The following is a 24,962-nucleotide window of genomic DNA, read 5'->3' on the forward strand; positions in this document are numbered from 1 at the left end:
AGATTAAAAATACTTTGACGATGTGGTGAGGGAAAATTGATTTTTCATCATTATGGCCAAGAGGCAGAGCAATTTCACAGCATAAATGAGATGTTACAATAATTAATTTCTCCATAAACAGAAATAATCATACAACAATAAATAGAAAATGTTTGCTGGGAACAGTGGTATAATTGGATTGTAATAGAAATGTCAAGGCAATATTAATGAAATAGCCCTAAACCTTTCCCTACACTATTGCAATCGAAAGAAAGAAAGTACATTTTAACCAGACAAGCATTATTGAGCAAATGTACTTAAATGTAATTTTCACAGAATGAGGATTTTCATTAATTGCTTTGTATTGTCTCTGAGGCCACATAAAACGTAACAGATCTTATACGATATAGGCCTATGCTTGAATGTAAGTGGCAAGAAGGGAATGGATATTATAATATATCCATTCTACTTTTTAACTCACCGTTGTTTTAGGATATAGTTCAGCTTAGTACATTATGCAGTTTGCTTGACCTTTCCCCTCTTTCCCCCTATTTGCCCCCTCAGGTTTGGTGACGTGTGCTCCAGGGTTATTCAGCTGCCCTGGGTCCTATGCCTGTGTCCCCAAACACTGGCTCTGTGACGGGGAGAGAGACTGTCCTGATGGCAGTGACGAACTGGCTGCAGCTGGATGTGGTAAGTTTGCAATGGCCCCCCATATTAATTTCAGATAGAGCCACAGACAACACTATCTTTACTATCTGTTAGATGACAACAAAAGATCACTCCATGTCAATGTTGATTGGGTAACACTTGACATTGTTTTCCCTATTACTATGTACTATAGCTACACAGTAATAACTGTAGTAAAAGCATAGTAGTTAAATGGGTAATTGTGTGTAATTACATGTTAATAAGGTTGTAGCACAATCAGTTATTACACAATTGGAACAAGGAATGTGTAATTACACATCCACTTGCTGAAGGTTTTTCCACATGTTTAATTACTGATGTCATTACATATATACTTGTTCCACTATGTAAGTAATGTTTTGTAATAACACATTTCAAAGTCACGTGCGAATACCATGTTAATAACTCAACCCAAAATCTGTCCTTGTTACATGTAGTACAAGGTGCCAATACCATCAAATCCACATGTAACACCAGGATTAATAAATAGGCTAGGACCTGGTAACACCATTCTGTATACATCTGGCCCTTCTTTGGACACTGTGCTAACAAACCTCCAAACGAGCTTCAACGCCATACAACACTCCTTCCATGGCCTCCAACTGCTTTTAAATGCTAGTAAAACTAAATGCATGCTCTTCAACCAATTGCTGCCCGACTAGCATCACTGCTCTGGACGGTTCTGACCTGGAATATGTGGACAACTACAAATACCTAGGTGTCTAGTTAGACTGTAAACTCTCCTTCCAGACTCACATTAAGCATCTCCAATCCAAAATTAAACCCACCCGTAGCACGCGCTCCAGCAGGTACAGTTGAAGTCGGAAGTTTACATACACTTAGGTTGGAGTCATTAAAACTCGTTTTTCAACCACTCAACAAATTTCTTGTTAACAAACTATAGTTTTGGCAAGTCGATTAGAACATCTACTTTGTGCATGACACAAGTCATTTTTCCAACAATTGTTTATAGATTATTTCACTTATAATTCACTGTATCACAATTCCAGTGGGTCAGAAGTTTACATACACTAAGTTGACTGTGCCTTTAAACAGCTTGGAAAATTCCAGAAAATGATGCCATGGCTTTAGAAGCTTCTGTTAGGCTAATTGACATCATTTGAGTCAATTGGAGGTGTACCTGTGGATGTATTTCAAGGCCTACCTTCAAACTCAGTGCCTCTTTGCTTGACATCATGGGAGAGTCAAACAAAATCAGCCAAGACCTCATAAATAAAATTGTAGACCTCCACAAGTCTGGTTCATCCTTGGGAGCAATTTCCAAATGCCTGAAGGTGCCACGTTCATCGGTACAAACAATGGTACGCAAATATAAATGCCATGGGACCACGCAGCCGTCATACCGCTCAGAAAGGAGATGCGTTCTGTCTCCTAGAGATTAACGTACTTTGGTGTGAAAAGTGCAAATCAATCCCAGAACAACAGCAAAGGACCTTGTGAAGATGCTGGAGGAAACAGGTACAAAAGTATCTATATCCACAGTAAAATGAGTCCTATATTGACATAACCTGAAAGGCCGCGCAGCAAGGAAGAAACCTCCGCTCCAAAACCGCCATAAAAAAGCCAGACTACGGTTTGCAATTGCACATGGTGACAAAGATCGTACTTTTTGGAGAAATGTCCTCTGGTCTGATGAAACAAAAATAGAACTGTTTGGCCATAATGACCATTGTTATGTTTGGAGGGAAAAAAGGGGAGGCTTGCAAGCATACTTCCAAAGTTGTGGCAAAATGGCTTAAGGACAACAAAGTCAACGTATTGGAGTGGCCATCGCAAAGCCCTGACCTCAATCCTATAGAAAATTTGTGGGCAGAACTGAAAAAGCGTGTGCGAGCAAGGAGGCCTACAAACCTGACTCAGTTACACCAGCTCTGTCAGGAGGAATTGGCCAAAATTCAGCCAATTTATTGTGGAAAGCTTGTGGAAGGCTACCCAAAATGTTTGACCCAAGTTAAACAATTTATAGGCAATGCTACCAAATACTAATTGAGTGTATGTAAACTTCTGACCCACTGAGAATGTGATGAAAGAAATCAAATCTGAAATAAATCATTCTCTCTACTATTATTCTGACATTTCACATTCTTAAAATAAAGTGGTGATCCTAACTGACCTAAGACAGGGAATTTTTTACTAGGATTAGATATCAGGAATTGTGAAAAACTGAGTTTAAATGTATTTGGCTAAGGTGTATGTAAACTTCCGACTTCAACTTTATATTGCAATGGTCATCCCCAAAGCCAAATACTTAATTTGCCCTCCTTTCCTTCCAGTTCTCTGCTGCCAATGACTGGAACGAATTGCAAAAATCTCTGAAGCTGGAGTCTTATATCTCCCTCTCTAACTTTCTGCATCAGCTGTCAGAGCAGCTTACCGATCACTGTACCTATATACAGCCAATCTGTAAATAGCACACCCATATTATTACTTACCCTTTTACTCTTTTTTGCACCCCAGTATCTCTATTTGCACATCATCATCTGCATATCTATCACTCCAGTATTAATGCTAAATTGTAATTATTTTCGCCTCAATGGCCTGTTTATTGCCTACCTCCGTACTCTTCTACATTTGCACACACTGTACATAGATCTTTCTATTTTTCTTTTCTTTTGTGTTATTGACCATACTTTTGTTTATATATAACTATGTTTTGTTGTTTTTGTCGCACTGTTTTGTTTTGTCTTGGCTAGGTCGCAGTTGTAAATGAGAACTTGTTCTCAACTGGCCTACCGGGTTAAATAAAGGTGAAATAAAATAATATTTAAAAAAACAACAATTGTAACAAGGCACACCGTGTCATTAACTGCTGGTCATGTTCAATGAGTTTATTTATATTGTTACAATCTCTGTTTGAAGCTGGTGTACTAAACCGAAAGTAAAAGATGCCAAAATGAAAGTAAAGACCGGGAAGCATAGAAATTGCGCACATATTTTAGACTTGCTTTCAATGAGAATGACAGATATGTAACTCACATTTCTATGTGCATTTGGTGTGGTTGCCCCAAAAGTTACATATTGCAGCTTTAATGTAAAGTGAAGTGACATTTTTTTAAATGAATATGTAGTTACAATGTAACAACCTTTGCAAACAATAGGCTAACCAGGAGAAAATAAGGAGACAGGAGAACATTTTTCAGTTGGACTTATCTTTAATGGATTTGACAAACCATTCAAATTCAATTCCCCATATCAGAATCAATGGAATAACTATTTTAGTTTGCTTTACCACTCTGTGTTAGTATGTTTTACTAACTAGGATTTCCACATTATTCACTAAAGGAGAGTGTGAAAGGTCAGTGTGATGTCACTACCTGGCGTTCCTCTGGCGTCTTTTCCTTCTTTTGCATGTGCAAACATACAATGTCAGTCACTAAATAAGGGACAAAAAAGGTTAACAAAATGTTTAATGAGTTTTTGTTTTTTTTAGGATTTTGGAGAAGTTAGAGTTCACCAGTAATAAAAATGAAAGTGATAAGAAAATACCTCCTCCACCACCACCCCACTTCCTCCAGTGCTGACTCCATATTGTTGAGCATATGCATTGTGATGCCACATCTCTAGAGTGATGTTGACTCATAATGTAACCCTTCAACATTGTTTCTCACCCCACCCCCAGCACCCAACAACACATGTGATGACAACTCCTTCCGTTGCCACAACAAAGCCTGCATCCCCCTGCGTTTTGTCTGTGATCATGACGATGACTGTGGGGATGGATCTGACGAGTCACTTGAATGTGGCAAGTAGATTTGTTGCTTTGTCTTCATTACCACAGAGTAATAACTGAGTAATAACATTGTATTACATTATAACAGCGTTAAAACTCATTAAGACCTTACTGTAACAGAAAATTAGTTGGAAGTAGAATGCCTTTACAGTAACTCGGAACTGCGATGATGTGTTGGCCTGTGTGAGTGTCAGTTAGTGAGGCTGCAGCGCTCTCTTTGTATCTCTGTCTCTGCAGAGTACCGGTCCTGTGGACCTGAGGAGTTTCGCTGTGGGGACGGCCGCTGCCTGCTGAGTGCTCAGTGGGAGTGTGACGGCTACCCGGACTGTCCTGACGGATCTGACGAGCTGCCCCTGAACCTCAAATGCCTGGCTGCAGGTAATGTAGTCTACTGCTGTTAGTACTTTCTAGCTGCAGCTGGTATAGTCTACTGCTGTTAGTACTTTCTAGCTGCAGCTGGTATAGTCTACTGCTGTTAGTACTTTCTGGCTGCAGCTGGTATAGTCTACTGCTGTTAGTACTTTCTCGCTGCAGCTGGTATAGTCTACTGCTGTTAGTACTTTCTGGCTGTAGCTGTTTGCTTAGATACAGGTACTGTCTGCTGCTGTTTGGTTCTCTCTACAGTACCAATCTATCCATTACTGTCAGCAGTCTAACTAATAGAGGATAGAAACCAAAGATATGAAGACTGTTACGAGTAAAACTTTCCAAATAGCATTCATCTTGAATAAAGTTAATCTGATTTACAAAAATGCAGTATAAAAAATAACTATCGGAAATTCCTTTTGCTTCGCCATTGAGTTATAAATTACCTTCCAGGGAGTCTGTGCAACGGTTCATTCTTCATGTGTTCCAACGGACGCTGCATCTCTGAAGGGAGTCTGTGTGACAAGAAAGACGACTGTGGAGACAGGTCCGATGAGAAGAACTGCAACGTGAACGAGTGTCTGAATCGCAGAGTCAGTGGCTGTACACAGAACTGTCAGGAACTTCCTGTTGGATACAAGGTAGGAATCACCACGAACGGGCCTTGATACACGCTCGGGCCAGTATACTCAGAATCATAATCAAGGTTTGTTTTCCTTTCCTCAGGTTTTATAAGTTCTCGATATCCAATCCTTAGTTCTGTCAGAGACAGATTGATAGGTGGACAGCTGTAACACGCTGGAGGGTTTGCAGGTATTACCAATAATAATGTAGCCAAAACAATAGAAACGTTTTAAATAAGTACAGAACCTGAGTTTAATCAAGGAAATGGTATTGTTTCTGAAATATTTTGTATGCAGAAGACTGTAACACAGCACTGGTAAAGTGCCAACATGATTATCTCCTTATTTTCATGATTTAAATGATTGATTATGTTGTGCCTGAGACTATATTAGGCTTACCCACACAAGCTAAAAACACACAAACACAGTCAAGCAAGCACAGTCAATCCATCACAGAGTAAGGTTATACACACAGTACAATAGGATCCTATCATCATATTGTATACACACCTATGCTATGGATACAAGTGATGAAATATGAGTAAATGGTTTTGGGAAGGCTTCCGTGCCAGCTGTCCAGGAGTGTGTTTTTTTGCTGGTCAAAGAGAAAGGTTGTGTCTCAAATGACACCCTATTCCCTAGTGTACTACTTTTTTTTACCAAAGTCCAATGGGCCCTAGCTAGGGAATATGGCGCCATTTGAGCCACAGCCAGAGAGGACAGTTCTGCTGAGTGTTCTGAGGGGTGACTGTGCTATTCTGCTGTCTGGCCTGGATCCAGGGCACGGTCGTCGCTCCGGGGTGACCCCACAGCCATCAGAGATGTCAGAATAACACACTCTGACCCTCACTCTGGGTTCTCCCCTTGCCCCCTCCTTGCCTCCCTCTTGCTCCCTCCTTGCCCCCTGCTCTCTGCATTACAAAGTGACCAACAAGGATAGAGTAAAAAAGTGTTCCCTGACCTGGCTGTCTAGAGACTGAAGCATAACAGAGCTGGATGACCAGAGAGCACATCAACAGAGACCCCTAACTCATCCATCTGGCCTGAACAGATATATCAGCAGAAAGGCCTGGAAGGTTAGAACTGTAGATCAGAGAGGAATTTAAGCAGTGGCCAGTATCAGCTGATACAGTTATTTTGGTGCTGGATTTGCTGAATGGCAGCAGTTTTAATTGATTTCGTATTGTTCTTCTGCCATGACATGTATGTCATCATACTGATGCCAGTGTTTTTTATTGGTCTTGTGTTATTTTGTGAGTAGATGTACTGGCAAATTGAGAAGTTAGATTTAAGTGAGTGTTGTTACAATTTAAATTTGGAGCTGAATATCCCTCTGTCTCTGCAAAGCATTTACTGTATCAACCAGCTGCTGCAATATCTTGAGTAAATAGACTACAATTTGTTCAATTTGTCTAGACTAAAATATGCTCCATTACTTCTCTGTTTGTGTGATGATCAGTGCAAGTGCTGGCCTGGATTCCGGCTGAAGGATGACGGGAAAACGTGTGTGGACGTTGATGAATGTTCCTCCAGCCTGCCCTGCAGCCAGCGTTGCATCAACACCTATGGATCCTTCAAGTGTCTGTGTGTGGACGGCTACGAAGCCCTGGAGCGCAGCCCCAACACCTGCAAGGCTCTCTCAGGTAAGGATATTCACGTCTTGGTAATTAGCTTGTAGTGTATTAACCTGCTGTCCATCAGAATGGTTCTCTGGTGATGTACAGTATTTCACAAGAGCTGTTCTAAAGGATGTTTACCTATTTTCAGAAATGCCAAGCGTAGTACTGTAGAATACCAGTACTGTACTGCAGTCTGATGGAATGGTTCCAGTGACACATTGGATTCCAGTGTTTTTTGTTTTTGTTTACCTTATTCTAAAGGACATTTGTTTGTTCTCTTCCTTTCAGTGGAGGAACCGTTTCTCATACTAGCAGATCATCATGAAATCAGGAAACTGAGTGTGGATGGATCAAACTACACCATTTTGAAACAGGTAAGAGGAAACCATATATCTACAAGATAATATAGAAAACATATATCTACACAAGTGAAAGTATTTGTTTTAAACTGATGCCAAAATATGCATACGGATCTTAGTCTGTCTGTCACTCTGTTTTGGAAAGATAAGACCGTCTCAGGGTAAAATGACAGAAACCAGAAGATCAAGTGCACACAATTAGATCTGTAACCGTATCTGGTTTGCATATATTTGTCCCTGTCAGTAAGATTACCTTGCTACTACCCTGCCATGTTGCATTTAGTTAAGATTTTACATTTGAGTCATTTAGCAGATGCTTTTATCCAGAGAAACTTACAATTAGTGCATTCATAGTTGTCCTTGTCTTGTATTTCACATGTCTCTGATTCATCTGCTGACTTTGACTGTTAATGAGAGAGAGGGGGAGAGGGGGGGGGGGGGGGGGAGAGAGAGAGATTAAAACCGGATCATGAAATGGAACCGTGAAACCTTAATGGTGCAACAATTAAGATCCGTATAGTGACACATCTGTTATAACAAGTGGCCCACAATACTGGCCCGTTGAAAACACCCTCATTTAGCCCTATTAATACTCTCTGCCTGCAAAGTGAGTCATTATGTAAATCAGTTAAATGTAGTCTATTTAGTGTCTTCTTTGTACTAAGTACTGACACTTTTTTGTATATCATTGCCTAGCAGGTAGCCTAGCGGTTAAGCGAGTTGGGCCAGTAACTGAAAGGTTGCTGGTTGAAATCCCAGAGTCAACTAGGTGAATAATCTGCCGATGTGCCCTTGAGCGATTAGCACTTAACTCTAACTGCTCTGGATGAAAGAATCTGCTAATTTACTAAAATGGAAACTGATAAATGTATGGTATATTGCATTTAATGTCTTTGTACAAAATACTGACACCTTTTCATGGATCACTGCCTAAGCTAATTGAATCATGTATGGTATCTTGTTTGTATTTTATTTACAGTGCCTTGCGAAAGTATTCGGCCCCCTTGAACTTTGGGACCTTTTGCCACATTTCAGGCTTCAAACATAAAGATATAAAACTGTATTTTTTTGTGAAGAATCAACAACAAGTGGGACACAATCATGAAGTGGAACGACATTTATTGGATATTTCAAACTTTTTTAACAAATCAAAAATTGAAAAATTGGGTGTGCAAAATTATTCAGCCCCTTTACTTTCAGTGCAGCAAACTCTCTCCAGAAGTTCAGTGAGGATCTTGAATGATCCAATGTTGACCTAAATGACTAATGATGATAAATACAATCCACCTGTGTGTAATCAAGTCTCCGTATAAATGCACCTGCACTGTGATAGTCTCAGAGGTCCGTTAAAAGCGCAGAGAGCATCATGAAGAACAAGGAACACACCAGGCAGGTCCGAGATACTGTTGTGAAGAAGTTTAAAGCCGGATTTGGATACAAAAAGATTTCCCAAGCTTTAAACATCCCAAGGAGCACTGTGCAAGCGATAATATTGAAATGGAAGGAGTATCAGACCACTGCAAATCTACCAAGACCTGGCCGTCCCTCTAAACTTTCAGCTCATACAAGGAGAAGACTGATCAGAGATGCAGCCAAGAGGCCCATGATCACTCTGGATGAACTGCAGAGATCTACAGCTGAGATGGGAGACTCTGTCCATAGGACAACAATCAGTCGTATATTGCACAAATCTGGCCTTTATGGAAGAGTGGCAAGAAGAAAGCCATTTCTTAAAGATATCCATAAAAAGTGTTGTTTAAATTTTGCCACAAGCCACCTGGGAGACACACCAAACATGTGGAAGAAGGTGCTCTGGTCAGATGAAACCAAAATTGAACTTTTTGGCAACAATGCAAAACGTTATGTTTGGCGTAAAAGCAACACAGCTGAACAATGGAATGGTTCAAAAATAAACATATCCAGGTGTTAGAAGGGCCAAGTCAAAGTCCAGACCTGAATCCAATCGAGAATCTGTGGAAAGAACTGAAAACTGCTGTTCACAAATGCTCTCCATCCAACCTCACTGAGCTCGAGCTGTTTTACAATGAGGAATGGGAAAAAATTTCAGTCTCTCGATGTGCAAAACTGATAGAGACATACCCCCAGCGACTTACAGCTGTAATCGCAGCAAAAGGTGGCGCTATAAAGTATTAACTTAAGGGGCTGAATAATTTTGCACGCCCAATTTTTCAGTTTTTGATTTGTTAAAAAAGTTTGAAATATCCAATAAATGTCGTTCCACTTCATGATTGTGTCCCACTTGTTGTTGATTCTTCGCAAAAAAATACAGTTTTATATCTTTATGTTTGAAGCCTGAAATGTGGCAAAAGGTCGCAAAGTTCAAGGGGGCCGAATACTTTCGCAAGGCACTGTATATTAATTTCAAAGTGCTCCAGGTTACTTAGATACAGGTATAGTTATTTGGAGAGATAATGGACTTTCTTACAGCAAAATGTTCACTGTGACTACAGTGCTTCTCATTCCTATTCCATAGGAAATATCAGAAGCATTTTTAGCAGGGGGGGGTCTAGGTTGCCTAGCCTGACCTTGTTATGAAGAGGAGATGATAGTTGAGATGTTGTGTCAGAAAAGCCACAGCTGCTTGCTTCTTACAGAGAGAGCTCTGTATTACAGTATATACCCTGTGTACCATCTATGTTTAGGCATTACATTACATCATTTTGTCATTCTCCAGCTTGTCAACCTTCCAATTTCAATGTGATTCTTCACTCGCCCTCCCTGTGGGGGAGTCGACCTGCTCGTGTTGATTGACAGTGGGAAATAGTGTTAGTGAGGTCCCTACGGAGAATCTATTTCAATCACGGTTAGGCCTCATCACCACTGTCATGTTAGCCACTTGAATCCCAGGTTCATTTTATGAATCACACACTCTGAGAATAGAGTTTAACCTGGGAGAATTCTATAGGGGCCTATTGAGAATCATCTCTTCCTCCTGACTCTGTTGAGTGGCCTGGCTGGCCTCAGCAGCAATCATTCACTTTAATCACTATGTTAGCATTAATGGAAGCTGAAGTGGGGGGATCTGCATATGACCATCTCTACTAAGTAGCGCTGCTGCATTACCGTCTGGCTGACACTCCACTGACCTCGTGTCAGTGTTTCAAACCATTACATGTTCAATTTAAGTCATGCCACTAATGATTTTATGTAAATCTGAGATGATGATCCAATCAGCATGTTACAGTTATTAACCCTTTTCATCAGATGGAATGTATCTGGACTTAATCACACTACAAATGCAGTTGAGTCATCTTACCATATCCATACTTTTCATACAATTAGGCCTACAATATATGTTATTATGCCTGATGATAGGCCTACATACAATAGGCCTACTTTGGACCTCTGTCTTTCTCCCCCTTTGTATTATTAAATGTAAGAGATTGAGTCCACCCATATGCAGTCCTTTCCTCCAATGAGCTGTTTGGCCTTAAGAGCTGCTCTGTCTGAGAGAGAGAGAGGAAAGAGAGGGCTCCCCTAGAGAGGTCCCTAAGGATACTGGCGCAGGCTGTCTTTGAGGGTGTTGATGATCTGATGAAGATGTCTGGTACAGCCTGTCAGATTCTCCGACACCTTATCATGGCACCTGCCGTGCAGCCCAGCAGAGGAGGTGCAATTGTTAAGGGAGTGTTTCCTATCTGACTGACAGGGGGTCTTCTGAACATGACAGCAAGAGATGTACCTCACTCTTATGTCTTTGATAGGATAGGGCTTCTCTTGGTAGTGCTTCAGTTTTCACTGGGTTTAAGAAAATAGCTGAAGGCAGTCACTGCATTTCGCAGGAGACTCATGCATGCTTTTATTACAAGCAGGCTTGACTACTGTAATGCTCTCCTGTCTGGTCTACCCAAGAAGGCCATTGGTCAACTGCAAAACATACAGAATGCTGCAGCACGAATACTGACCAAGATCAGACGGAGAGCACACAGTACACAGGTTTTAAAGTCTCTGCACTGACTGCCTGTGAGTTTTAGAATTCATGTTAAGATTATTTTATTGTTTTTTAAATCAATACACGATTGTGCACCCCAATACATGTCAGAAATGCTTTTAAGTTATGTAACCAGTAGGCCCCTCAGGTAATCTGGCACTGCCCTCTTAACTATCCCAAAGACTAGGAACAAGAGGCATGGAGAGGCAGTCTTTAGATGTTATGCCCCCAGCCTCTGGAATAGCCTGTCAGAGAACCTGAAGGGGGCCTTAACTGTGAACATATTTTAAAGAGATCTTAAAACACATTTTTAGCATTGCTTTTCCTTGGGGTGCTTTTTAGTTGTTTACTTAGTTTCATTGTTTTGTATTTTATCTTGTTTGTTGTGAAGTAAATATTTCAGCATTTATTTTCTTTGCTCATTTTCCTGTCCAACAGCGTCACCGTGTGACCCAACTGAACTATATTCTACAGGTTAGCTAGACTCCTATCCCCAAGCGTGTGTGTCAAATTTCATTACTCCCAGTCAAACAGATCAAGAAATATTAACATGTGCCCATTATAGCGCCACTGTGTGGTTGATCACAATGTCCTTGCATTGGTTTAGTCTTGACATTGTTTTGGAACATGTGTATCAATTTGTTACAATATGAATATCTTGTGTGTGATTTATATGCATTTATGTGCCTGACCACGACCAGGTGAATGTTTATTGATAGAGTAGAGACCATGTTGTGTGAGATTCTAGCTTGTAAAATACTGCATTGAGAGACCTTGGGCCAAATATGCTGTATATGAAGTTTTGTGCAGATCAGTCACTCGGTGCCAGCAGAGTACCGTTTTAAGTGTTTTTTTCCCACAAAATTCTAAATGCCGTCTTTGAGGCAAATGTGTTCCTTATGAGTAGAGAGGCCTATGTACCTATTTGACTCTAGGTCAAATGGGGCATGCCGTTGCATGAGAGCGTGTGATTCATGGGCCTTTACCATCATGCCAATTTGCACCCTCCTAGGCCATCTCACAGCAATGTGTATATTTCACCAAATCTTTGGAGAACCGGAATAATGAACATCAACAAATACAGTAGGGTGTCAACCAGCTTCGCTGCTTGAAACCCTAGCTAAATCTAAATATGTTGACCGGCCTGTATGTGTGGATTACTTACGTTTGTGAATCACCCACTTCCAGAGTTTCACTGAAGAATATGCCCTCACTTACAGTATACATATAATGCTTTCGGGAAAGTATTCACACCCCTTGACTTTTTCCACATTTTGTTATGTTACAGCCTTATTCTAAAATAGATTAAATCGTTTTTTTCACCCTCAATCTACAATCAAAAAAATATATAATGACAAAGCAAAAACAGGTTTTTAGAAAATTTTGTAAATGCATAATAGTTTTTTTTACTGAAATATCACATTTACATATTGTAAGTATTTAGACCCTTAACTCAGTACTTTGTTGAAGCACCTTTGACAGCGATTATAGCCTTGAGTCATCTTGGGTATGACGCTACAAGCTTGGTACATCTCTATTTGGGGAGTTTCTCCCATTCTTGTTTGCAGATTCTCTCAAGCTCTGTTGGGTTGGATGGGGAGCGTTGCTGCTCAGCTATTTTCTGGTCTCTCCAGAGATGTTCGATTGGGTTCAAATCCGGGCTCTGGCTGGGCCACTCAAGGACATTTAGAGACTTGTCCCGAAGCCACTACTGCGTTGTCTTGGCTGTGTGCTTAGTGTCGTTGTCCTGTTGGAAGGTGAACTTTCGCCCCAGTCTGAGCGCTCTGGAGCAGGTTTTAATCAAGGGTCTCTCTGTACTTTGCTCTGTTCATCTTTCCCTCGATCCTGACAAGTCTCCCAGTCCCTGCCGCTGAAAAACATCCCCACAGCATGATGCTGCCACCACCATGCTTCACCGTAGGGATGGTGCCATGTTTCCTCCAGACGTGATGCTTGGCATTCAGGCCAAAGTGTTCAATCTTGGTTTCATCAGAGCAGAGAATCTTGTTTCTTATGGTCTGAGAGTCCTTTAGGTGCCTTTTGGCAAACTCCAAGTGGTCTGTCATGTGCTTTTTCCTGAGGAGTGGCATCCGTCTGGCCACTCTACCATAAAGACCTGATTGGTGGAGTGCTGCAGAGATGGTTGTCCTTCTGGTAGGTTCTCCCATCTCCACAGAAGAACTCTGGAGCTCTGTCAGAGTGACCATCAGGTTCCTGGTCACCTCCCTGACCAAGGCCCTTCTCTGCCGATTGCTCAACTTCTTGCTCCTAACTTCTTCCATTTAAGAATGATGGAGGCCACTGTGTTCTTTGGGACCTTCAATGCTGCAGAAATGTTTTGGTACTCTTTCCTAGATCTGTGCCTCGACACAATCCTGTCTCAGAGTTCTAGAACAATTCCTTCAACCTCATGGCTTAGTCTTTGCTCTGACATGCACTGTCAACTGTGGGAGCTTATTTAGACAGGTGTGTGCCTTTCAAAATCATGTCCAATCAATTGAATTTATCACAGGTGTACTCCAATCAAGTTGCCGAAACATCTCAAAGATGATAAATGGAAACAGGATGCATCTGAGCTCAATTTCGAGTCTCATAGCAAAGGGTCTGACTATTTATGTAAATAAAGTATTTCTGTTTTTTTTAAATTATACATTTGCAAAAATGAAAAAAAAAACTGTTTTTGCTTTGCCATTATGGCGTGTTGTGTGTACATTGAGGATTTCTTTTATTTAATCATTTTAGAATAAGGCTGTAACATAACAACATGTGGGGAAAAATCAAGGCACCTGAATACTTTCCGAATGCACTCTACTTTCTTACTGTTCTTTGCATTACTGAAGCAATTTTATGATGCCGTACCACTTAATCACAGCTTTTACTTACTCTTTCTTCTGCTTTTAAATCTTGCTTATATTCTGAATTACACTCAATTGCAATTCATAAATATATTTAACTTGTGAAAAGAATGCTTCAGGTAGCATTTACCCTTTATGTACAATTTCGTGTAGCTTCTTGTATATGTAGATTTGGTTCATGGGGGAATTGTTAATGTCTGACTATTTACTCTTTGTTTCCTGCATATGTTTCTATGTGGCTTGTATCAAGATTTTCCTTTTTTAGGACAATAAATGCCAATTGAATCTAATAATTTCTCTCTTGTATCTACAGGGCCTGAACAATATCATCCACATAGACTATGACTACAAGAAGGAGTTCATCTACTGGATAGACTCTTCCAGACCCAGTGGACGGAGGATCAACAGAATGAGACTCAATGGGAGTGACCTTAAGGTACTTCTGCTAGGGGGTTCGTCAATGCCCCTGAATGCCCTTACCATATGCTACCTACCTTATGCCATTTTACCCCTGAGAGCTTGCTCCCATGCCCCATGCCCCATTTCCCACTCACCATCCTCTCATGCCCAGCTGGCTTCTTTTATGTAGATGAGGATCATCCTGCAGTGCACACTGCGGTGTGAATGAACTTAGTTCACTCTTCAGTTGTGTCCCAATGGTACCCTATACCTTATATAGTACACTGGTCAAAATGATGGGCCCGGGTCAAAAGTACTGCACGATAAAAGGAATAGAGTGTCATTTGGGATGCATCATTCAATGGATTTAGAGGTTGTAAATGTCATTGCTCCCAGTTGATAATTGATTAATTTCATCCTGTTTATAGGCAGGCATCATAATGGACTTGTATCATTCACTGAGACAGTAAACAGTGAGGGAACACTGTAATCAATGCCTATTAACAATACAACAATTAGCTGAACGCAACAGGTCTGTAACATAACAGCTTTTCTCTGGCTTAATCATGGAGGTCCGTTCAGGTCATGGGATTGGAGCCCAGAACACGCAGACGTCACAGGAACACCTGGTGGCTGCCCCGTCGCTCCCCGTTCTCTCAACTCATTAGAATTAGTGTGTGGGGGGCAGGAGGCTCATTCAGCTCAATTACACCCAGACTGTGTCCCAAATTATACTCTTGTTCCCTATGTAGTACACTACTTTTGACCAGGACTGATAGGGCTCTGGTCAAAAGGGTGCCATTTTGGATACTGACCCAGTAGTCCTTGTTTTCCACACTGTCAACATCACCATGCCACCCTGCCACAGCTCAGAACCAGCTAAAGGGTTTGAGATAGATCTGTAGTTTTAGCATGGGGGTTAATTAAGAGAACAGTGACTAATGTGGTTGATAGTCTAGCAATAGCCTAACAATATGACTTATTTTATGGTAAAGACAGGGAGAAGGCAAAGCTGGGGATTTGTGCTTATGTACTACAAGGCAAGTTAATCCCCGTTAAATGAAGAGCATATGTTTCTTCTCTTTTCAGGCATGGAAAATTGTGATTTTAGATTTTTTTTTAGATATAGCAGTACCATATTTAGACTTACAGGAAAGGATGAGGGTTTTTCTACGTATATTAATGTTTTTTCTTTGGCATTGTTTGACAATGCAATTTACACAATTATGTTATAAATAGACCCCTGGGTTAAAGGTAATGCTATAACTAACCTTAACCTAACATTTTAATTAAGAAGTAGGTACATCTGTTGCTATGGGGTAATGATGTTAGGAACAATACAGGATGAATCCCAATAATTGTTTGCCAAAATAATAATTGCTTGCCAAATATGTAATTATTCTAGTTATAGGTAGCAATACTTTGTATGAACTGCTCCTTATTACACATATTATTTGTTAATTGTGGAAATAAATTAAGATATGCAAGATTTTTTGTTATATACAGTGGGGCAAAAAAGTATTTAGTCAGCCACCAATTGTGCAAGTTCTCCCACTTAAAAAGATGAGAGAGGCCTGTAATTTTCATCATAGGTACACTTCAACTATGACTGACAAAATGAGAAATAAAAAATCCAGAAAAACACATTGTAGGATTTTTAATGAATTTATTTGCAAATTATGGTGGAAAATAAGTATTTGGTCACCTACAAACAAGCAAGATTTCTTCTTTAAGAGGCTCCTCTGTCAATCCACTCGTTACCTGTATTAATGGCACCTGTTTGAACTTGTTATCAGTATAAAAGACACCTGTCCACAACCTCAAACAGTCACACTCCAAACTCCACTATGGCCAAGACCAAAGAGCTGTCAAAGGACACCAGAAACAAAATTGTAGACCTGCACCAGGCTGGGAAGACTGAATCTGCAATAGGTAAGCAGATTGGTTTGAAGAAATCAACTGAGGGAGCAATTATTAGGAAATGGAAGACATACAAGACCACTGATAATCTCCCTCGATCTGGGGCTCCACGCAAGGTCTCACCCTGTGGGGTCAAAATGATCACAAGAACGGTGAACAAAAATCCCAGAACCACACGGGGGGACTTAGTGAATGACCTGCAGAGAGCTGGGACCAAAGTAACAAAGCCTACCATCAGTAACACACTACGCCGCCAGGGACTCAAATCCTGCAGTGCCAGACGTGTCCCTCTGCTTAAGCCAGTACATGTCCAGGCCCGTCTGAAGTTTGCTAGAGAGCATTTGGATGATCCAGAAGAAGATTGGGAGAATGTCATATGGTCAGATGAAACCAAAATAACTTTTTGGTAAAAACTCATCTTGTGTTTGGAGGACAAAGAATGCTGAGTTGCATCCAAAGAACACCATATCTACTGTGAAGCATGGGGGTGGAATGATCCCAAACACACCGCCCGGGCAACGAAGGAGTGGGTTCGTAAGAAGCATTTCAAGGTCCTGGAATGGCCTAGCCAGTCTCCAGATCTGAACCCCATAGAAAATCTTTGGAGGGAGTTGAAAGTCCGTGTTGCCCAGCAACAGCCCCAAAACATCACTGCTCTAGAGGAGATCTGCATGGAGGAATGGGCCAAAATACCAGCAACATTGTGTGAAAACCTTGTGAAGACTTACAGAAAATGTTTGACCTCTGTCATTGCCAACAAAGGGTATATAACAATTATTGAGATAAACTTTTGTTATTGACCGAATACTTATTTTCCACCATAATTTGCAAATAAATTCATAAAAAAATCCTACAATGTGATTTTCTGGATTTTTTTTCTCATTTTGTCTGACATAGTTGAAAGGCACCTATGATGAACATTATAGGCCTCTCTCATCTTTTTAAGTGGGAGTACTTGCACAATTGGTGGCTGACTAAATATGTTTTTGCCCCACTGTATACAGTACCAGTCAAAAGTTTGGCAGAGACTTAAATAAGAGTGAGGTCATTTTTGATATGTTATCCAATTAAGCCAGGCAAGTCAGTTAAGAACATATCCTATTTACAATGCCAAACCCAGACGATGCTGGGCCAATTGTGCGCCGCCCTATGGGACTCCCAATCACGGCAGGATGTGATGCTGCCTGAATTCAAACCAGGGACTGCAGTGACGCCTCTTGCACTGAGATGCAGTGCCGTAGACCACTTCACCACTCGGAGCCCAATAGCTGGCAGCTTCATTAAATAGTACCCGCAAAACACCAGTCTCAATGTCAACAGTGAAGAGGCGACTCCGGGATGCTGACCTTCTAGGCAGAGTTGCAAAGAAAAAGCCATATCTCAGACTGGCCAATAAAAATAAAAGATTTAGATGGGCAAAAGAACACAGGCACTGGACATAAGAGCATCCCGGAGTCACCTCTTATCGTTGAGACTGGTGTTTTGCAGGTACTATTTAATGAAGCTGCCTGTTGAGGACTTGTGAGGTGTCTGTTTCTCAAACTAGACACTAATGTACTTGTCCTCTTGCTCAGTTGTGCACCGGGGCCTACCACTCTTTCTATTCTGGTTAGAGCCAGTTTGCGCTGTTCTGTGAAGGGAGTAGTACACAGCATTATACGAGATCTTTAGTTTCTTGGCAATTTCTCACATGGAATAGCCTTCATTTCGCAGAACAAGAATAGAAAGCTCTTTGTTTCTGGCCATTTTGAGCTTGTAATCGAACCCACAAATGCCAATGCTCCAGATACTCACCTAGTCTAAAGAAGGCAAATTTTCTAATGATCAATTAGCCTTTTAAAATGATAAACTTGGATTAGCTAACAACATGCCATTGGAACACAGGAGTGATGGTTGCTGATAATGGGCCTCTGTACGCCTATGTAGATATTTCATTTTTCTTTTTAAATCTGCCGTTTCCAGCTACAATAGTCATTTACAACATTGATGGGATGGCGTATCGCTGCAGAATGCTGTGGTAGCCCTGCTGTTTAAGTGTGACTTGAATTCTAAGTAAATCACACAGTGTCACCAGCAAAGCACCCCCACACCATCACAACTCCTCCTCCATGCTTCACGGTGGGAACCACACATTCAGATATCATCCATCCACCTACTCTGTGTCTCATAAAGACACGGTGGCTGAAACCAAAAATCTCAAATTTGTATTCATCAGACCAAAGGACAGATTTCCACCGGTCCAATGTCCATTGCTTGTGTTTCTTGGCCTAAGCAAGTCTCTTCTTATTGGTGTCCTTTAGGAGTGGTTTCTTTGCAGCTAATCGATCATGAATGTGACATGGTGAGGTGGACCCTGGATCAGAGAAGAGACCAGACGAGGAGTCAGTGGTTAAGGATAAACATAATACTTTACTCGCAGGATCACAGTACACTTAACAAACAACAAACACTAAATCTCGAAAACTCACTCAGGAAACGACCACACACGGTAAAAAATTCAAGCTCTGCAAAGGACAACAGAAAACACACCTCTTTTAACAGGGAAATCATAATGAGTAAATAGGACACACCTGAGTTTTGTTAATGTCTCTGCTGCCCTCTGGTGACCGGTGGAACCATGACAATGAAGGGCTGATTCACGCAGTCTCCTCTGAACAGTTGATTTTGAGATGTCCCTTATTTGAACTCTGTGAAGCATTTATTTGGGCTTCAATTTCTGAGGCTGGTAACTGTAATGAACTTATCCTCTGCAGCACAGGTAACTCTGAGTCTTCCTTTCCTGTGGTAGTCCTCATGAGAGCCAGTTTCATCATAGCGCTTGGTGGTTTTTGCAACTGCACTTGAAGAAACTTTCAAGTTTTTGAAATATTCCTCATTGACTGACCTTCATGTCTTAAAGTAATGATGGACTGTTGTTTCTCTTTGCTTATTTGAGCTGTTCTTGCCATAATATGGACTTGGTCTTTTACCAAATAAGGCTATCTTCTGTATACCACCCCTATCTTGTCACAACAACACTGATTGGATGAAACGCATTAAGAAGGAAAGAAATTCCACAAATTAACTTTTAACGAGGCACACCTTTTAATTTATATGCATTCCAGGTGACTACCTCATGAAGCTGGTTGAGAGAATGCCAAGAGTGTGCAAAGCTGTCAAGGCTAAGGGTGGCTACTTTGATTTGTTTAACACTTTTTTTGTTACTACATGATTCCATTTGTGTAATTTCATAGTTTAGATGCCTTCACTATTATTCTGCAATGTAGAAAATAGCTAAACATAAAGAAAAACCCTTGAATGAGTAGGTGTGTCCAAACTTGACTGGTACTGTATATATATTTTTAAATAACTGTTTACAATTGAGGTGAGGGTGTTGGAAATGCTTTTGTCAGTTTATCTGCTTCTGTTGTGTGGTATGGGTCCCAATAAAGGATGGGTCCCAATATCCGAAAGGCCCTAAGATAGAGGTGGACAGGGATGGTCTGCCAGACAATCCAACTTTGGATGGAGGGAGGTTTTATCGGGTGGAATAGTGGAGAACAATTGGAGGTTTACTCAGTAGCAATGCAAATACTATGGTACCGCTACAGTATATGGACATTCAATCATTATGGTAATTTGTTATGGTAAGTTTACAAACATATATTATGATAAATAGAATTGACACTTGTATCTCATTATGGTAAATGGTGAAATAATTATAGCCAGTTGTAATTGTACAATTTTAGATTAGGTTTTGTGGAATAAGATTTGAGGTGGGCAAAATATACTTCTTCCATGGTTAAAGAAACTCCAAAGGGTTGATGACATTAATTAACAATAATTTTGATCCAAATTATCAAATTGTTTAAACAGATCTGCAAGGTAGATGGATTATTTTAAATATGTTATTGGACCATAAACAGATTTGTACATTTAATCGAAGCCTATTGGCTGACAGCTTAATTTTAACTAGGACAAAAACATTTATAGCTGACTTTTTCTTCTATAATCTACCGTTTACAGCAGATAACCTTATTGTGTTGGACACTTTTAAATGTGCTATGCAATTCAATACTGATCTTTTAAAACAAAAGCAATTTAGGTCAAAATAATTCATATTAACAAAGGAAATAGAGGGACCAATAGAGGGACCAACAGTACAGTGGATAGCAATAAAAACTGTACAATAGAGGCATAGAATACGTTAGAGGAAAAACTAAAATAAATGGAGGAACTTATTTAAGAAAGATTAATATATTATAAAAATATAGCAAACTGTATGGACTATAGGGAAAAGTGTATCAAATTCCTTTTTAATATTCAACATAGAAATTCTACCCAAAAACATTTTGGGGATGAATTTCTTGATGCAATTAAAGCTTTAAGTCGGGGAAAACTCCAGGGCTTGATGGCATACCAGTTAAGGTACCTCAAACTGTTGTTTAATGTACTCAGAGGACTGATATTAGCATGTTTTAACCACTTCTATAATAATTGTAGATTATCAGATCATCAACAAGGTCTGATTTCATTATTACTGAAACAGGACACAAGTAGTAAATATAAAGATCCAGCCCATTTAAAAAAAATTGAGGCCCTTTACACTTCAGTGTTGTGATGCAAAATGCATAGCGCATAGTAGTAAACAGGTATTGTCGGATATTATTCATCCTAATCAGACAGGTTTTTTACATGGACAATACATTGGAGATAAAATAAGGACAAGTACTGGAAACAATAGAACACTATGAAAAATCTGGGAAACCAGGCCTGGTATTCATAGCTGACTTTGAAAAGGCTTTTGAATAAGTACGACTGGAATTGATATATGAATGCCTGGAATATTTACATGTTGGGGAATCTCTGATACAATGGGTTAAAGTTGTGTATCCTTACCCCAGGTGTAAAATAGTAAATAATGGCTACTTCTCAGAAAGTATTAAACTGTTAAGAGAAGTAAAACAAGGTTGTCCACTATCGGCATATCTATTTATTACGGCCATCGATATGTTAGCTATTAAAATCAAATCCAACAATAATATTAAGGGGCTAGAAATCCCAGAGCTTAAAAAGAAAGGCGTCATGGTACGCTGATGATTCATGTTTTCTTTTAAATCCATAATTTGGATCCCTCCACAGCCTCATAGAAGATCTAGATAATTTTTCCAACCTCTTTGGATTACAACCAAATTGTGATGTGTACTATACACAGGCAGTGCCAGTACAGGTAGATGAGGAAAAGGAGGTAGCCGGCAGCAGCAAGTCGAGACAGAAATTAGTTTAGACAAAGATGACAGCTAGCAGCGATCAACTAGCCAGCCAGCCAACAGTGGCGTTTATTCCACATGTCACAAATAAACCAACTTGTACATGATTTAATTTGCCCTAAGTTTCTACACACTGGACTGAAAATCACTATAGACCCCACCAACCAGGGATTCTGTAATTCTGTCATGATAGAATGTGCACACTGTGAAGGTGATTGTGATGCATTTAGGAGGAGTGTTTACACTTCCTCCAGGCTGCAGGAATGCTCATTTGACATAAATGTGAGGATGGTTCTTCTAGCCCACGAACTTGGACTTGGTTATGCTGTACTTATGCTATCTGGGCTGGTCTTGTCCATTCCATGTCAACAGACAAAATCCCTAATCGCGGTAGATGCTCATCATCTTGGTGCTGGTACCAGCGAACCCTAGAAAATGGTGAAGATCTACCCAGTCACAAAAACCATGGAGGCCATACTTTTTTGAATAGAGAGGTTGCACAGAAAATGGTACCTCTATATCATAGGATGTCAACTGATAACCTTCTCAAAAGAATGCTGCACAGAGGATCCCAGAATGCAAATGAATGTCTGAACTCTGTAATATGGTCGCAATGCCCCAAAACTGTCTTTGTGGGCAAAAAAAGCAGACCAATTGTGGCTTGACAGCACTTTGGTGACACTGGAAGCAATCAGAGAGGAGGATGCGAGGCATGTTGTGAGAGATGATGCTGCTTCAACAGAGTGCGCCAAGCGTAGGCGCAGGTCCAAAGACAAAGTCAAGAAAGTAAAGCAGCACCAGCAACAACTCAGGGGCCTTACATATGGGGCAGGCATAGCTGATTAATGTTCTGTAAGTGACAAGTTGAGCAAAGTGATATGAGAATTTGCTCAAAGCTGTATATTTGCCCAACAGACCAGTATACAAAGCATATGCTCTATTGCTTGAAACAAATGTATTAAACGTACTAATGTATTTGTAAAAGGTATATTTTATGTTTGTCAGTTTAGAAGTGATATAGGAATAAGAGTTGAATTAATGTGACATAAATGGTCATATTTATGGAAAGTACATTTTAATTGCATTAGCCTATCTTTATCGGCCATTTTCTCAAAATGACACTCAAAGCGCCAATTAATTTTTCTCAGTCTTCCAAGGACATACATTCACATTATTCCACACACAGGTTCATAGGTCTTATAGTCAGACTTTTACAGAGGCTTTTTTTTATATCTTGTGTCGTTTTGATTTTAAGTGTCATTTTATCTGTAAATATATGCAAAATATGCATTTGTCATACATGTGAATAGTGTTTTTAAATAATTCCATGAAAATACAATATTTTGATAAACTGATCTGTAAAAGTCTGACCATTTGAGTGTCTTATCACAATAAAAACAAATCTATCCAAACTGGTTCTCTAGCAGATTGGTAAGAATGTCTCACCTCATGTTCAAGACTATACAAAGACTCTACCGTTTTTCGGTTATTTGAAAATGAAATCATGTCCAAAATATCACTTTTTAAAACAAGACAGAGGAAGTTAGTAGTTTAACCTACCAGAAAAGACCGAACAAATATTACAACAAATATGGTTATACTCAAACATACTATTTTATTAAAAAAAACATTGTTTTGGAATATTCTTTTTTTTTTATCAATTAGTATATTTCAAATCAAATCAAATCAAATTTTATTTGTCACATACACATGGTTAGCAGATGTTAATGCGAGTGTAGCGAAATGCTTGTGCTTCTAGTTCCGACAATGCAGTAATAACAAGTAATCTAACTAACAATTCCAAAACTACTGTCTTGTACACAGTGTAAGGGGATAAAGAATATGTACATAAGGATATATGAATGAGTGATGGTACAGAGCAGCATAGGCAAGATACAGTAGATGGTATCGGGTACAGTATGTACAAATGAGATGAGTATGTAAACAAAGTGGCATAGTATAAAGTGGCTAGTGATACATGTATTACATAAGGATACCGTCGATGATATAGAGTACAGTATATACGTATGCGTATGAGATGAATAATGTAGGGTAAGTAACATTTATATAAGGTAGCATTGTTTAAAGTGGCTAGTGATATATTTACATCATTTCCCATCAATTCCCATTATTAAAGTGGCTGGAGTTGAGTCAGTGTCAGTGTGTTGGCAGCAGCCACTCAGTGTTAGTGGTGGCTGTTTAACAGTCTGATGGCCTTGAGATAGAAGCTGTTTTTCAGTCTCTCGGTCCCAGCTTTGATGCACCTGTACTGACCTCGCCTTCTGGATGATAGCGGGGTGAACAGGCAGTGGCTCGGGTGGTTGATGTCCTTGATGATCTTTATGGCCTTCCTGTGACATCGGGTGGTGTAGGTGTCCTGGAGGGCAGGTAGTTTGCCCCCGGTGATGCGTTGTGCAGACCTCACTACCCTCTGGAGAGCCTTACGGTTGAGGGAGGTGCAGTTGCCATACCAGGCGGTGATACAGCCCGCCAGGATGCTCTCGATTGTGCATCTGTAGAAGTTTGTGAGTGCTTTTGGTGACAAGCCGAATTTCTTCAGCCTCCTGAGGTTGAAGAGGCGCTGCTGCGCCTTCTTCACGATGCTGTCTGTGTGAGTGGACCAATTCAGTTTGTCTGTGATGTGTATGCCGAGGAACTTAAAACTTGCTACCCTCTCCACTACTGTTCCATCGATGTGGATAGGGGGGTGTTCCCTCTGCTGTTTCCTGAAGTCCACAATCATCTCCTTAGTTTTGTTGACGTTGAGTGTGAGGTTGTTTTCCTGACACCACACTCCGAGGGCCCTCACCTCCTCCCTGTAGGCCGTCTCATCGTTGTTGGTAATCAAGCCTACCACTGTTGTGTCGTCCGCAAACTTGATGATTGAGTTGGAGGCGTGCGTGGCCACGCAGTCGTGGGTGAACAGGGAGTACAGGAGAGGGCTCAGAACGCAACCTTGTGGGGCCCCAGTGTTGAGGATCAGCGGGGAGGAGATGTTGTTGCCTACCCTCACCACCTGGGGGCGGCCCGTCAGGAAGTCCAGTACCCAGTTGCACAGGGCGGGGTCGAGACCCAGGGTCTCGAGCTTGATGACGAGCTTGGAGGGTACTATGGTGTTGAATGCCGAGCTGTAGTCGATGAACAGCATTCTCACATAGGTATTCCTCTTGTCCAGATGGGTTAGGGCAGTGTGCAGTGTG

At 40.5% G+C, this 24,962-nt stretch overlaps 1 protein-coding gene across 1 annotated transcript in view; it reads left to right on the forward strand.

The window, feature by feature from the left end:
• LOC139401164 (low-density lipoprotein receptor-related protein 1B-like) overlaps positions 1-24,962 on the forward strand; it is a 430,219-nt gene that overhangs the window by 347,165 nt on the left and 58,092 nt on the right. The window contains exons 52-58 of the mRNA XM_071145604.1: positions 544-672; positions 4,310-4,432; positions 4,658-4,798; positions 5,240-5,427; positions 6,869-7,052; positions 7,317-7,402; positions 14,508-14,630. Coding sequence (XP_071001705.1) covers positions 544-672; positions 4,310-4,432; positions 4,658-4,798; positions 5,240-5,427; positions 6,869-7,052; positions 7,317-7,402; positions 14,508-14,630 — 974 coding nt within the window. The remainder of the gene's footprint in view (positions 1-543; positions 673-4,309; positions 4,433-4,657; positions 4,799-5,239; positions 5,428-6,868; positions 7,053-7,316; positions 7,403-14,507; positions 14,631-24,962) is intronic.

Source organism: Oncorhynchus clarkii, chromosome 3 (assembly GCF_045791955.1).
Source record: "Oncorhynchus clarkii lewisi isolate Uvic-CL-2024 chromosome 3, UVic_Ocla_1.0, whole genome shotgun sequence".
NCBI classification, from domain to species: domain Eukaryota; kingdom Metazoa; phylum Chordata; class Actinopteri; order Salmoniformes; family Salmonidae; genus Oncorhynchus; species Oncorhynchus clarkii.